General features: G+C 43.2%; 1 protein-coding gene across 1 annotated transcript; it reads left to right on the forward strand.

Annotated features, from left to right (window-relative positions):
• The first annotated feature begins 11,809 nt into the window (after positions 1-11,809).
• On the forward strand, positions 11,810-12,802 carry LOC103680067 (olfactory receptor 51M1). The gene has a single exon (XM_008709606.2). It carries the CDS (start codon positions 11,810-11,812, stop codon positions 12,800-12,802), a length of 993 nt encoding a protein of 330 aa, XP_008707828.2.
• Positions 12,803-14,397: the final 1,595 nt, after the last annotated feature.

The raw sequence follows: 14,397 nt of genomic DNA on the forward strand, positions 1-14,397 counted from the left end.
AAAAAAAAAAAAAAAAAAAAAAAAAGGAATGTTAAAGGTTTTCTAAACTCTTAGTTTCATCAGCTAGACCCTGAGACCTGAGGTTCACTCCCCACCTGCTTATACTCACTAACCTTTGTCTTAACATTTTTCTTTAAGCTCTTCTTTCCAGCTTACCTCTTAACGTAGACAAATGAAACCCGAAACCACCCCCCAGGTGACAGTGACTGCCCTGACAAGACCTCCGGCCAGCCCAGACCACCCAGAGACCCATAAGCTAAACCTGACCCACACCCACACAGATGGACCGTGGAGCTACCCCTCGAATGACTCCAATTACCTTTCTCTCATTCTAATACTAAAATCTCCACCAAGGAGGAGCCTCAGCTCATTTACATAACATACAATGTGTGTAGGCATGCTTCCTATAAGCCGGAAGCGAGACCCTATGCCTGCCGCTACGTCCAGTGCCAAGGTTTCCCAATCTATAAATTTACCCTAATCCTTAACAAAAGGAACTCACTCACCCTGTCTCAGGGAGTCGGGGCTTTGGAAGCTATTTCCATGATTTTATTTGCTGCAAATAAAGTTTATTTTGTGCGACAATTCAACCTGGTGTGTCTGTGACTCACCAAAGAGCAAACTAATGTTGGTTCCATTACATTCGTATCATGTCCCCAGCATGTTGCCAGTCCTACTCATGGCAGGCAAACCCCAGTCGGCTGTCTCCCTATAACACACAGTATGACGATGTACAGAGAGCTGCAATATTCTCACCACAGACTCATGGCCACCGACTGAATAACAAAGAGACCAGATCTAGGAAAGTTGCCTTCTCTTTAATAAGATTTGTGGAAGAACAATGGAGTGGCCTACGGAGTTTGGGAAATAGATCAGCTTTGGTGAGGTAGGTGTTTGCGTTCTCTGAGCTTGATGGGCTATGAGTAGAGAGAGACAAAATAAGCAACCAAAAAATAGACCAGGTAGATCTTAGCCCAAGCTAGGGGTGGGGGTGGGGGGATGGATCCTTGGCTTTTCACAGTGAAGATGAAAATTGGTTCCTCTTTGGAATGACTGGTGAGAGGCAGGATGTCAGGAAAGAAGAGCTTGCTAAAGAATTGCTGTGGGAAGATGTGGAGCCTTCCTCGATGGAAACATTCCAGACTTTGTAGGCTTACATGGATGCAGGCATCCAGAGAGGAGGGGAACAGATGAAATAAATTCCAATGAAGCTTTCTCAAGGGCTCAGACCAGGCTAGAGGATCCCTTTGATAATCCCAACATGTGTAGGTCTTTCCAGCCTGAAAGATCCCTATCAATCACATACCACCAAACGGAGTTCATCCAGGGAAGGCCTGGCTCACCAGGATCACCAGGACCTTGGATCAGAAAAAAGTGTGCTGAGCTTTGCAGGGGGAGGTGGGGGTAATTTCCTTTCTACCCTTCAAGTTCAAGACTGGGACCAACCCCTTCCTCCCATAATAAAAGGCAGATTAACCGGAAAAAAAAAAAAAAAACAAGTTTAATAACATGCACACCTCCTGTATCCATGGCAGGTACCCAGGAAAACTGAGTAGCTCCCCCAAACGGCTCAAGACACCACTTTAAATCCCAGATACAACTAAAGACAAAAGATGTTGCAGGCTGGGAGCCCAGTTACGGGAGACTATTGGAAAAGCACAGTGATCAGTCGTAAATTTGTTACATAGATTTAGGTCTTTGCCTTCTCCGTTGGTTAAGTTTCTAGAGATTGAGCCATTCTCCACTTCCTGGTGCACAGAGGGAGACACCCTTACAAATGGAGATTTTTCTTTCAAATGTAAATGTCTCTTACAAAAAGACAGCCTCTCCGTGGTTGGTTTTCAGAGCTTCTCCTGAGTCTCCCTGTTTCTTAAAAATAATCAGCCTTAAAATAATCCTTATGCCAAAGAGGCATATATTAGAGCTACAGTTTCTGCTCCCCTTAAGGCTACAGCCATTTTCTGCAACAGAGACCCCCCCCCCCAAATTGAGTCTGAGTCTAGAGAAACTGAAAACCTTGGGTAAGGATTTCTTTTAGTTCTGTGTCTGGTCAGACTGGGAAGTCAAAGGTTGGTCAATATGACTAGGACTAAAGCACACAGAAACATCTGGAAAGTAGAGAAAAATACCATCTCTCCCTCAATTTCAGGATTTTGTGTGGGTTATAGGGTGCGGATATGTCTGCTGTCTGTATGCATGAGACAGAGGGGATTATCTTCAGAGGAGGAATGCACAAGTTGGCATCTTTCAGAACTATGTGGGAGATAAAGAGGATGTGGGAAGATGAAGCTGGAAGATCTACTTTCTTAACCTGTTGGGAAGAGAAGAGGGTTTGAATTTAAATTCATTTTTTAGGTTGAAGGCTCCCCCTGGTGGTTGTATTGGAGAACTACAACATGCATATTGACCTGGGGGTCCTACCGTAATCTTCTTCCCAACTAAGCCTGACTCTGTTGGTTAGGTATAGATACTGGGGCGAAGTTCCCTTGAATATAACTTATATGGGGACCCAGAAAGCATGCTAGTATCCAATATATCCCCGTCTTTCCCACAGGTTATCTCAATCTCTGATACAGAGTAGGCTCAGTTGTTCTCCCGGTGCATAGGGTGTGAGCTAAAACGGTCATCTTCTCACATACACACATAACCAGAGACAAAATACTGTTTCTCTCTCTGTCTTTTTCACACATGCACACACATACACACACAGGGACATTGAAAATAGTGCACGAAAAGCCGTTAGAATATATAAAAATAGGCACACTCTTACATTGATACTTTTAATAATACATTTAGATATTTCAGTAATGGATTCTAATACTTTCAAGGTTAAGGCCTGAATGATTCACACCAACATGTTGATAACCACCTCCCTAAACATCACACACCCACATTCACTTCACTTTATAGTCACAAGAGTTCATTGTTGGGGAGGGTGACATTTTTACTCTACCCTTTGAGATTCTTTTGGCTAGTCTAAGAATTAAATTGACATGAGAGAGATTAATCATTAATTAATCATGAGACAGGAGAAAATCAGATTTAATTACATATATATGGGGGCTCCATAAGCGTAAGAGGTCCACAGGCAGTCAAGCAATTGAGGCTTATATGCCCTCCAGAACTAAGGAGAAGTGGGTAGGGATCTGGGACTTTAAAGGGGAGAAAGATAATTTGCAAGATGAAAAGAGTAAATATTTGGTCAACAAATGTTTGCTGGGCCTTAGGGAAACAATGGAACACAGAGAGGCATTTTAACGAACAGACCGTGCTAGGTTCCTCCCTGTAACACTGAGTTCATATTACACTGTAGTTATCTATGTAACAGCTCTCTTCCTCGAACAGGTGCTCTATCTAAATTCTTTTAGGCAGGCAAAAAGGAAAACTTCTTGAGTCTTCTGTTTCTTAAAAATAATCGGCCTAAAATAATACACATGCCAAAGAGACACATTTTGGGATGGCAAATTTTGCCCCCCACGCCATCATTACCCAAGGGAACAGAGATGAGCCCCAGGACTATTCCTTTGTCGTTCTCTGCCACCAGCCTTCAGAAACAAATTCTGCCTTCCTAGCCTGGGCTAGTCATACTGTTTGGTAAACTCTGTTTAACAGCCTATTTTCTTTACCAAATATGAGCTTCATAAAGGTGACACTATGTCATGTCTCTGTGTATCTGCAAGGCCTTGCTCAGGGTTTTTCAGAGCAGGCACTTGAGCAAATGAAAATGGATGAGAATGATTAATGTAATTTCAATCTTCATTCAAGAGGATTAATTTGGGGATGTGCGGCTGGCTCAGTCCATAGAGCATGCGACTCTTGATCTCAGGGTCATGAGTTCAAGCCCCATGTTGGTTGTAGAGCTTACTTTAAAAAAAAAAAAAGATTATTTTGAGATATGATAAAATAAATGTAAGATCATTTAGGGAAATAAGAAAGAAAAAAGGTCTAAGAACATTTTGTATTTTTTAAAAATGACAATTTCTTGGGCACTAGTCCTTAAATTATTATAAAATTCAGAGAAGTGGGGGGAGCTATTACATCGATGTTAATAAAAAATATAAGGCAAAAATTTGCCTTGCAAATATCTCTAGGTAAGGGGCAGGTAATTCATTACATAGTATTTCACATAGCCATCTGAAAAGCTCTGAGTTAAATAATCTCACCTAATGTCTGATTCCAGTGCAGATTTTAAATATTTTCTACATATTGCTAACAGTACATTTTATTAAAAATATGATAAGTCCTTCCTTGCCCTCTCAAACTCAATCTCAATATGTATATAGTCTTTCAGAGTCTTATCTCTACCTACATCGAGTCTCATTCCATAGTATTACCTCTCTTAAATTTTATATTTGTGTGTTGAAGAATTTGGTAGTTCTCAGAAAAATTTCTTCACCTTTATGCCCTACCTTATATTACTCCTTCTTCTTGGAAATCCCTTTCTATAAAGCCCCATCTCGTGATTAGTTCTTCCTTAGTCTTCCCTAGCTCAGTGTGAGGCCTTCCCTGTGTTTCCCAGGTGGGCTGGTTGCTACCCACCCAAACTCACAGGACTGCTATGTCCATCCCTTTGGTTTCCCATATGGTAATTGTTGTATCATCTCATATGTGACAGACGCCCCCAAACAACAGCAATAGTTGGTCCCTAACTAGGCTCCCTCCAGGACACGGCCAAAATTACATTCTCGATAAAGACAGAATCTTCTCAAATTTTTCCGGTAAGGATTTCTTCTCCTACGAACCTAAATGAGGGTTTTCAACTCTCTCCCTTTGCTGTCTGAGCCGGAACTCTCTTCATCAACTACATTTTGAAAGATGACCTGCTCTCTGCATCCTGTCCTGCCCCCCAACTCTGCCTGCCTAGTCTGTCCAGAGCCACTGGTTATTTACCTGATCTGAGGAGCTGCCATCTCCTATCTAGGTGTGTTCTGATCACATTGGCAGGTCATAAACTTCATAGGCCTCTGTCCTCACTTTGGTTCTATGTGCCCCATTTCAGGGCTTCCACCTCACACAACTCTGATCAAGCATCCCTGGCTTATGATTATATTATTATAATATAATACCTTGTTCGTGCCAGTCTCTAAGTCTCTGTGTGTGTGTGTGTGTGTGTGTGTGTGTGTGTGTTCAAAGGGAAGAGAAGTGTGCATATGACCTGATCACATCAATCAATTTAGATTTTGTAACATAGACTGAGGAAGAAATACACACTGATTTTTCTGAAAGATGACGGTAGTTGCTACCAGTGAGGGAAGAAGGAAAGAAGAGAAGAAACGTTGGGGAAGGGCTGCTCGTTTTAGGGCTTGTAGAAGTAGCATCCCACACATTCAGAGTTGAGCGGAGAGCCTTGGGAAAGCCTGAGAAACTGGCTAGAACATGTATTTGGGATGGGAGGGTATATGGAAGGATTTCATCTGGCCCACCTGGCCCACCTCTAGTCTCAAAGGTGCAGTGACTGGCAGAGACAAAGGGTGAATGAATGATCTCATAAAAGGAAACCGATACATAGGCCGGAAAATTAGCACGCGAGTGGGAGGACATTGGGGCGGTGGTGGTTATGGTGCTTCTAGGAAGATAAGCAACGTGAACCAATGTGGGAGTTGTGTGCGTAATCCCCATATTCCACATCCAGCCTCTCTGGCAAACTGTGGGTCCATCCTAATGCACAAAGGGAGGGAGAGAATGAGGTGGCAGGAAAACAGGATGAAGCAGAACCACTTTTCCTACCGCAGAGATCTGTCAGCAGCTGAAGCCTGGAGAGGAAATCCTATAAAGTTAGGGCTCTTCAGCCTCAGGTGAGGGAGAGAGGGATGCAGAGGGGAGGAGAGTAAAGACAGCTCCTGCCCACAGGGTTCCCAGCCCTGGGGACTCCTTGTTTGTCCTCAGCTTCTCCCAGCTGGTGCCAAGCACAGAGGGAAAAGGAGAATAAATCCTTCCGTGGCAGCACAGCCTGAGGCCTCTCACCGACCCTGGTGCCATCCTGCCTACCTGTTTCCTTTTCCAGTACAGATCCTCTGAGCGTCACTTTCTTTAAAATTTGCAGTGCTGGTAAGTCACTGTTGCTGTCCTGTGTCACGGTTTCAGGGGTGGGGGTTGGGGGTCATATGGGAAAAGAGAGAATGCAGGGAGAAGGGGCTGCACAGTTGTCCAGAAAAGCAGTAACCCTGGTAAAAGGTGGTCTAAGGTCCAATTCCAGCCCCTGCACTAAATCTTTGAATGACCTGAGGCAAGTGTGTTCCCCACACCGGGCCTTACTTAGTGTTTTTCATTTGCAAAATGAAGTCTTGGACTTCATGGTCCCACAGAAACTTTTCTACTTCTGACACTCTTAAGGTCTTTGCAAAGAATCAGAGCCAGGGAGAGGAACAGGGATTGCTCTCCCTAAAGAAGAAGAGAGACCATCTATAATATCTGTTGCTGAGGCCAAGAGAAAGGGCTGCCTGGCTCCTTGGACCAGGGCCGACATGCCCAGGTCAAGCCCTTCTTGGATTCTGTCTGGAAGTCGTGGATACCATAAATTCTCTGGTCTCCATAGACTCCTCCCTGCTGAGCTGTCTGGAATACCCAGCCTTCCCTTATCTTCTTATCAACCAAGCACCATTCATTTCTTCAACTCCGCTCTTGAGTGCATTTTGTGTGCCAGACCAGTGAACATAGCAGGGAAGATCTTACCCCCAGTCTCTTCTCTTAACACAGACAGCCCTGTGGCTTTGCCAGTATCCAGGATACACCACCCCCCCTGCAAGGTCCTCTCTTACCCTGGTCACAACAGGCATGTTTACACAGGGTTTGACTAGTGTGGAAATGCTCTCTGGTTCAAAAATGAGGTATCTTCAAAAATAAAGTCCAAGTCCATCTGTGTATTTTCTTACTCATAAGAAACAGTAGCCTCTACCACGAATTCTTCTTCTTTAATAGCAAATATTAAACTGAAACAAAAAGTATTTAGAACACAAAGGTGAGGTAGAGATCTCCTGGCGCATCGCATAGTGAAAAATCTCTCTTTTCAGGAATTTCCTCATCAGGGCTCTGTTGTATCTCTGCTATGAATACTGTAGTTACACTGTCGTTAGCCAGGACTGTGTGCTGACAATTAGATTCCTGGTCTGTTTGCTTGCTTCTGTCTGGGGCTTTTAAAACCTTCAAAACCTTTATCAGAGACATGGTTCTGCTTTGGGTTGGGGGTAGCCTCAACCTCCAGAGTGGCTCTGATGTTACCCCTTCCATATAAGACAAAGCAGACCTCCTCCTCCTCCCCAGCAAAGGGATGTGGACTGGAAGCCAAGGCCAGACTGGACTGGAAGCCTTGGGCCTCTGAGTGCTTACCCCAGATGGAAAGATTTGGCCCACTCCAATGGAGGATCAAAGTTTGGGCTCCAGTTTCTCCTTACCCTGGAAGAAGGCAGGGTGTGGTCTCAGGGGAAGCAAGTGGCCGCCTCTCCATCTGGCTGCATGGAGCTGGGACAGAAGCCAAGAGGGGCTTATCTGTTTCCTTTGGTTCTGTCCTGCCAATTGTTTTGAGTAGGCTGGGCTGGGGGTTGGAGGTGGGGTAAGCCTTCTGGCCTGGGTCTTTTCAGGTCAAGATGCAAATGGGGGCCACTTTAGGAGGGTGGGAATTGGACTGGTTTTTTTTTTGTTTTTTTTTTTTTTTAAGGAGAAACACCTGTTGCTCTCCTAACACTGACAATTATCTCTCATTTCCAGAGAAACTCCCTAAAACTTCCTTTCCAGGAAAAATAATCCCAGCCCTGTCATGGTCTCTCTATAGACTTCTCCTTTCCCCCAGATCCCTCTCGCTGTCTTTATCATTCTGAAGTCAGTGAACACAGGACTCAATGCCACACTCCAGGCACAACTAATCAGGACAAGAGGTGAGCACTTGATCCATTCACTCACTCATTCTGTTTTTCATGCAAAAGCATATAGTGGTGCCTACCATGCGTTAGACCCTGTTCTGGGCTCCCGGCATATTCCTTAGAGAGTCCCACTCTTACCCATATAAAAAAGTGGGTCAAAACCATAAATTATAAACACGCACACACAAACAACATACATACAAGGAGTATATATAAGATACAAATAGTATATATCATATATAGTGTATATGAGAAATATATGTATCAGTATATAAGTACAAATATGTATAAGTATACTTGTCTATACAGAATATATGTATGTGAAGAATACATATTATATATATAAAGTATATATAGGTAAATAAATATACTTATGTTTTTTATTTATATTATACATATTTGTAATCGCATATACTGATATATAACGTATGAATAGATACTATGTGTAAATGTAAATAATAATCCATAGACATATGTATAATATAAAGGACGTGGGTTTGTGATTTACATTTCAGCAGTGCTGCAGCAAAGGTATTGTGTGAGCACGGAGAAAGACTCACCCAACTCTACACAAGAAAGTCAGGAGAGATTTGTCAGAGCAAATGGTATCTGTGTTGTTTGAAAGGGTCAGCCAATGTTCATTGGTCAGAAAAACAAGATTTTTTTTTAAGGAAGGCAAGATATGAAGCGATAAAAATAATAGAAACAAGAAAAGTACATATAGGGAATTGTAGAAAGAGTTGTATGGACTGCAAGAGAGAAAAGATGAGTTGAGAAAGGTGCCAAAGCCAGAGCGCCTGGCTACAGACAGGGTATTTGAGCATATTCAAAGTACACACTTTGGAATTAGGCAGGCATGGGCTCAGATCCCATCTCTGACATTATTAGCTCACTGGGAAGCTTGAGGAAAGTTATTTACCTTTTCCGTGGTTTCTTTCCCTGTGTGTGGGGATGGAATGCTTCATGGTGGTGAGAAATAGACGTGATGATGATCAATTTCCCCAGCATCTGAATCATGCACAGGCTCAATGAATGGAGCTCTTGCCACAGCTCTTCATGAGTGTGAACTGCACTCTGGTGAACGGGGGCTGTGAGGGACTGGGAACAGTCCAGCGACTCAGGGAGTCAGCATTCTCTGGACAACACCCAGGATGCAGCAGGGAATGGATCAAGGGGAGGGGGTGTCGGGCAGGCAAGTTAAGTGACAGGGAGGTCAGTTAAGCAGGTGTGGGAAAACTAAGAGCTATGACAGTGAGCACAAGGGTGGAGACAAAGCAACAGATTGTAGGGATATTTAGGAGGTAAAAAATACTTAACCCAGTAACAAAACAGATCTGGGAAGAAGGAAAGGGTCAAGTAAAGTGTACATTCCAAAATGTTGTCTTGGGTGATTAGAAAGTGGTAAATGATATTGTCAAAAATGCATAAATAGAAGGAGATTCAGGTGTGGAGAGGACAGATGATGGGCTCAAAATTAGATGTGTTGGGTTTAACTGGCATCCATCTGGAGAGTAGCATGAAGGTGGAAATGAAGGCTGGAGCTGGATGCATAGCAGAGTTGTCTGGGCTAGAGGTAAATATTTAGGGGTTATCAGTATATAAGTAAAATAATAATAGATCATATTATGAATGAGAAAGTAGTCAATGTCAGGAGACTGAGTAACATGAACACATGAATATTTGAGCAATGGATGGAAGGGACTGAATAAGAGCTGTCTTAAAATTTCGAAGAGAACCAGCAGAGAGCGGCATCAAGAATTCCAAGAGAGCTTTAAGAAGGAAGGTATTGCTATAGAGATCAGGTGTTGACTAAGAGTCTCCATTGAATTCCACCCCCAGAGGTCACTGGTGCATTTAAAGAGCGTTGTTGGGGGCGCCTGGGTGGCATAGCTGCCTCTGATTCTTGGTTTTGGGTCAGGCCGTGATCTCAGGGTTGTGAGATCAAGCCCTGCGTTAGGTTCAGCGAATAGTCTGCTAAAGTTTCTCCCTCCCTCTCCTTCTGCCCCTCCCCACCACACTCCATCTCTCTCAAATAAATAAATAAATCTTTTCTAAAAAATTAAGAGCATTGCTTTAGCTAAATTAAAAAAAAAAAGAAGCCATTGGGTGGTTGGTTGAGTAGTGAACTTATGGGTGTGAAATGGAGAAGGTACTTGTGGATAGTTCTTTCACCCTCTTGTCAAAATGATGAAGGGCTGGCATTGGTCTTCCTGAACCTTCCTTCTCACCACCACCTGCCCCATTCTTTCCAGTGCATAGCCACATGCATTATCACCATCGCTAACCCCTCCACAGCCACCTTTCCAGTCGCGTTTTATTCACTGAAGATTTTAGTATTGACTCAATTTGCTCTTTCCACTACTGATCCAGACAAAATTTTTATGATTCCAATATTGTCTCCTTTGATCCAATCAGTAGCCACGATCTCAGCCCCTTGACCTCCTCTCAAGAAAGATTGTGTCCTTTACCATAAACTGGCAACTCGAGCCCATCCCATACTCTAGAACCCTGGTCCCTTTTCCCTGTCTCTCATTCCTTCATGTTTTTGCTTTTCTTCCTATGCAGAGTAGTTTCCATAGTACATCACCATAATTACCCCTTTGCGTACACCCTTAACTTTAGTCCTGCTAGCCTACCCTAACTTCAATCTGGTGAATGCAACTCTCCACATACTTCTCCTATGCATTTGAGGAAATGAGTGTAGTGATTCAAAACACACCAGAATGCTGACCGGTTCCACTTTGAATTCATGAACATCCAACGGGCCTCATCACTGCCTGGAATCCTACGTCTGAACACAGTAGAATCAGATTTTATTCCCAGCCACTCCATGGAACTCACCATCAGCCAGGACTTCCTCATTGCTAAATCTTCTCACTTCTCAGTCCTTAGTACCTTGACTCCTTGGCAACATTATATATAATTGATTAATCCCTCATGAAACTTACACACACAACTGCGCTCTCCTGTTTTGTTTGGTTTTTTTCCTATTCAACTGGCATTTTCCCCCCTCAAGCTATTTTAGTGGAGCCTTTTCTTCTCGACTTCTAAATTGCAGATTTTCCCAGGGCTCAATACCAGAAACTTCTCTCTCCACTCACTTCTTGGGTATCTTTCAGCCTATTTACTAATATCTCTCAAATGTATGTCTTTTCTTCAATTTATTTTGAAGCTGACATTTTCCTATACTGAGTTAATGAAAACGACATAAATGAAAACCCTACTGGGGGAAGTGCTGCTAAGCTGAAATTCTGACATGCTTTTGAAACAACTAGATGCAGATGTTCAGGACGTTGCCTGATAGATGAGCCCATAAATTTAAAAAAGGTAGAGAAATTACAGGGTTATACATTTGATATTTATCAATGTTTGGATGGTCAATAAAGTCATGAGAGCAATGATATTGCCAGGAGAAACAAGAGAGTATGGCCAGAAAATTGTCCAGAATGGGAATGGCTAGATTTGAAGGACAAGCAATGAAGAGATGCCAGCAAAGGAGACTGGGAAGGAACAGAAATTACAGAAATACAGGAAACAAATTGAGGGTTGAAGAAAGAGAGGTGGGGGGAATGGGGTAACAAGGTGATGGGCCTTAAGGAGGGCAAGTGATATGATGAGCACTGGGTGTTACATGCAATTAATGAATCTTTGAACATTATATCAAAAACTAAGGATGTACTATACGTTCGTTGGCTAATTGAATTTAAATTGGAAAATGCTTCTGTCTTCAGACAAAAAAAAGGAAGTTACAGGACTACTGGAGAAAATCTGGTGAGTGTGGTGCTATAAGACAGTCTGGAACAGCTAGCAAGGTGGTAGAATTGATAATAGTGAATTAGATGATACCAAAGATGAAAAGGATCATGATTCTGCTTATGATGGTGTGACTGTTCACAAGACTGGAAAATTCATAACTAGAAATATCCATTTACTTTCAGCTCCATCCCTGAGGAATGCCAGCCCAATATCCCCTCAGTCCTCAATCCATGCTCTTGTCCAACATCACTCAGTTTAGCCCCATGTTCTACCTCACTGGCTTTCCAGGATTGGAAGCCATCGAACACTGGATATTCATCCCCTTTTTCCTCATGTACCTTGTGGCCATCTCAGGCAATTGTCTCATTCTGATAATTATTAAGACCAACCCTCGTCTGCACACACCCATGTACTATCTACTCTCCTTTCTGGCCTTCACTGACCTGGGACTGTCAGTGTCGACCTTGCCCACTACTGTGGGAATCTTTTGGTTCAAATCTCATGGTATCTACCTTGCAGCTTGCCAAATCCAGATGTTTTGCATCCACTCATTTTCCTTCATGGAGTCCTCTGTGCTCCTTATCATGTCCTTTGACCGCTGCTTGGCCATCTGCCACCCCCTTAGGTACTCGGTCATTATCACTAGCCAGCGAGTGATTAGGACAGGTCTGGCTGTCATCTTCCGGGGCCCTGTGGCCCTAGTTCCTCTTGTCGTGCTCCTGAAGACTTTTCCCTACTGTGGGCTTCGAGTCCTCTCCCATTCTTTCTGCCTACACCAGGAAGTGATACACCTGGCCTGCACAGATACCACCTTCAACAACCTGTACGGACTGTCGGTAGTGGCATTCACCATGATGCTGGACCTGGTGCTCATCGCACTGTCCTATGGGGTCATCCTGTGCACCGTGGCCAGACTGGCCTCCCAAGAGGAGCAGCTCCGAGCCTTCCAAACATGTACCTCACACATCTGTGCTGTGCTGATATTCTTCGTGCCCATGGTGGGGCTGTCTCTGGTCCACCGCTTTGGGAAGCATGCCCCACTTGCTGTCCACCTTCTTATGGCCAATGTCTATCTCTTCGTGCCTCCCATGCTTAATCCAATCATATATAGTATTAAGACCAAGGAGATCCGCCATGTTATCAGCAAGCTCCTGGGTCTTAAGAAGGTCAGTGCTGGGTCCTGGGGCTAAAAATTCCACTGGGTACCCAAGAGAAAGTCCCAGATCAAGCCAAAGATTGATAGCATTAAGAACCTACTATTACCCCACATGTTCCCCAAGATTGTTTTCCATTGCCCTAAATAAAATATGTATGAGTTTCTTTTCCTGAGTTATGGGTTAAGAATGCTGACGTGCTCTTGCTTAAATTATAATGCCTCCTCCTACGTCTGAGACCTAGATGTTTTGGTAGCACCAAAAACCGCGTAGAAGACTGTTGAGGGTCATCGTCCATGTGCAAATATTAAAACTAAAATGAAACTGAACAAAAATGAAAACAGAACAGTAAATAAAAAGGCACCCAGAACAGAACCTTGCAGAGAAGAGATCAATTCACCTCAGGAAATGTACCTTCTCCCATGGCTCCTTGGGACTAATACCCTCTTCTCTACCTGGTCAAGTCCTTCTCTTCAGTTTCTATCCTGGCCTTATTCAAGACGAGGGCCTACTTTGCCAAAGGAAGTTCAAGTAAAACACACACACACACACACACACACACACACACACACACACAATCACTTGCTTCTCCTTAACTTCTTTGCCACAGAAGTGAACTCCTTTAGTTTTAAGTCCATAGAACTTCTATACTCATGCATTGTCTATGTTTTCAACTCCCATGTCCTCCTCTACAGTAAAAAACAAGAACAAACTCACAAAAGGAAACTCATCAAGGCTAGATTTGTTCATGCTAATGACAATATTTGGTGTAAACTACGTGATCCATTCACTAGCACCAATTCTATGCTCCCACATGTGAAGCTCTTTACACACATCATGTTATTTAATATCCTCATGCCTCCCTAAGCCTTCGAAGCTGGCATTGTGCAGCATTGTGTTTGTAAAATATATATTTTCATGTAATTAAAACATGTTTTTCAGGTACCTGAAATTCGTGTAATTTATAATGTCTTGCTTTGTGACAGCTCAGCCTCTGTGTGTTTCCCTCGCTATCTGGAATGTTGGATGCAGTGAGAAAGCAGCCATTACTAAAGAATGCCTGTTAAATCTTTACATTTCCTGTGAATCTTTTTGGTTTTTTACTCTGTCAGGAAGGGTTAGTCCTTTTCAAATCTGCCTCCTGCAAAAGATAAATGACTTTCTCAAAAGCAGAGACTGTATCTTATTGATCTTTGCACTTAAGTATATGTCCCAAAGCTTGTAGTGTCTATGTATTTGCTGAATGAATGAGCATGAATAACTACCTGGTGGGAAAAAGATCTCAAAGGGAGGCTAGACTGGGGGAAAGATCACAGAAAAGAGACTGAGGGTCAACCAATAAATTTTCTTGTAACAATAGCAGCTAGTGGGAGAAGAGCATGAAGAGTCACCTGATCTACGAAGTATCTCATGATGGTACTTAAGGGTCATTAAGTTTCCATGACGGATAAATGGGGTGCCCAACGACCAAGTTCTGGAAAGACACCGATCCCTCTTTCTTGAAGAAAGACAGGTGGGGGAATGGGGTAACAAGGTGATGGGCCTTAAGGAGTTTGCAGGTCTGCATCCATCTAAGGAGTTTCCTCTGAGGGCCCAAGACCCAAGGCAGCAGGACAGAGAGCCGTATAACT

The sequence above is a fragment of the Ursus maritimus genome, unplaced genomic scaffold, assembly GCF_017311325.1.
Source record: "Ursus maritimus isolate PB19 unplaced genomic scaffold, ASM1731132v1 scaffold_16, whole genome shotgun sequence".
Classification (NCBI taxonomy): Eukaryota; Metazoa; Chordata; class Mammalia; order Carnivora; family Ursidae; genus Ursus; species Ursus maritimus.

Bases quoted from the DNA above. Each gene is read 5' to 3' on its own strand.
- LOC103680067 (XM_008709606.2), top strand. From the start codon at position 11,810: ATGCCAGCCCAATATCCCCTCAGTCCTCAATCCATGCTCTTGTCCAAC.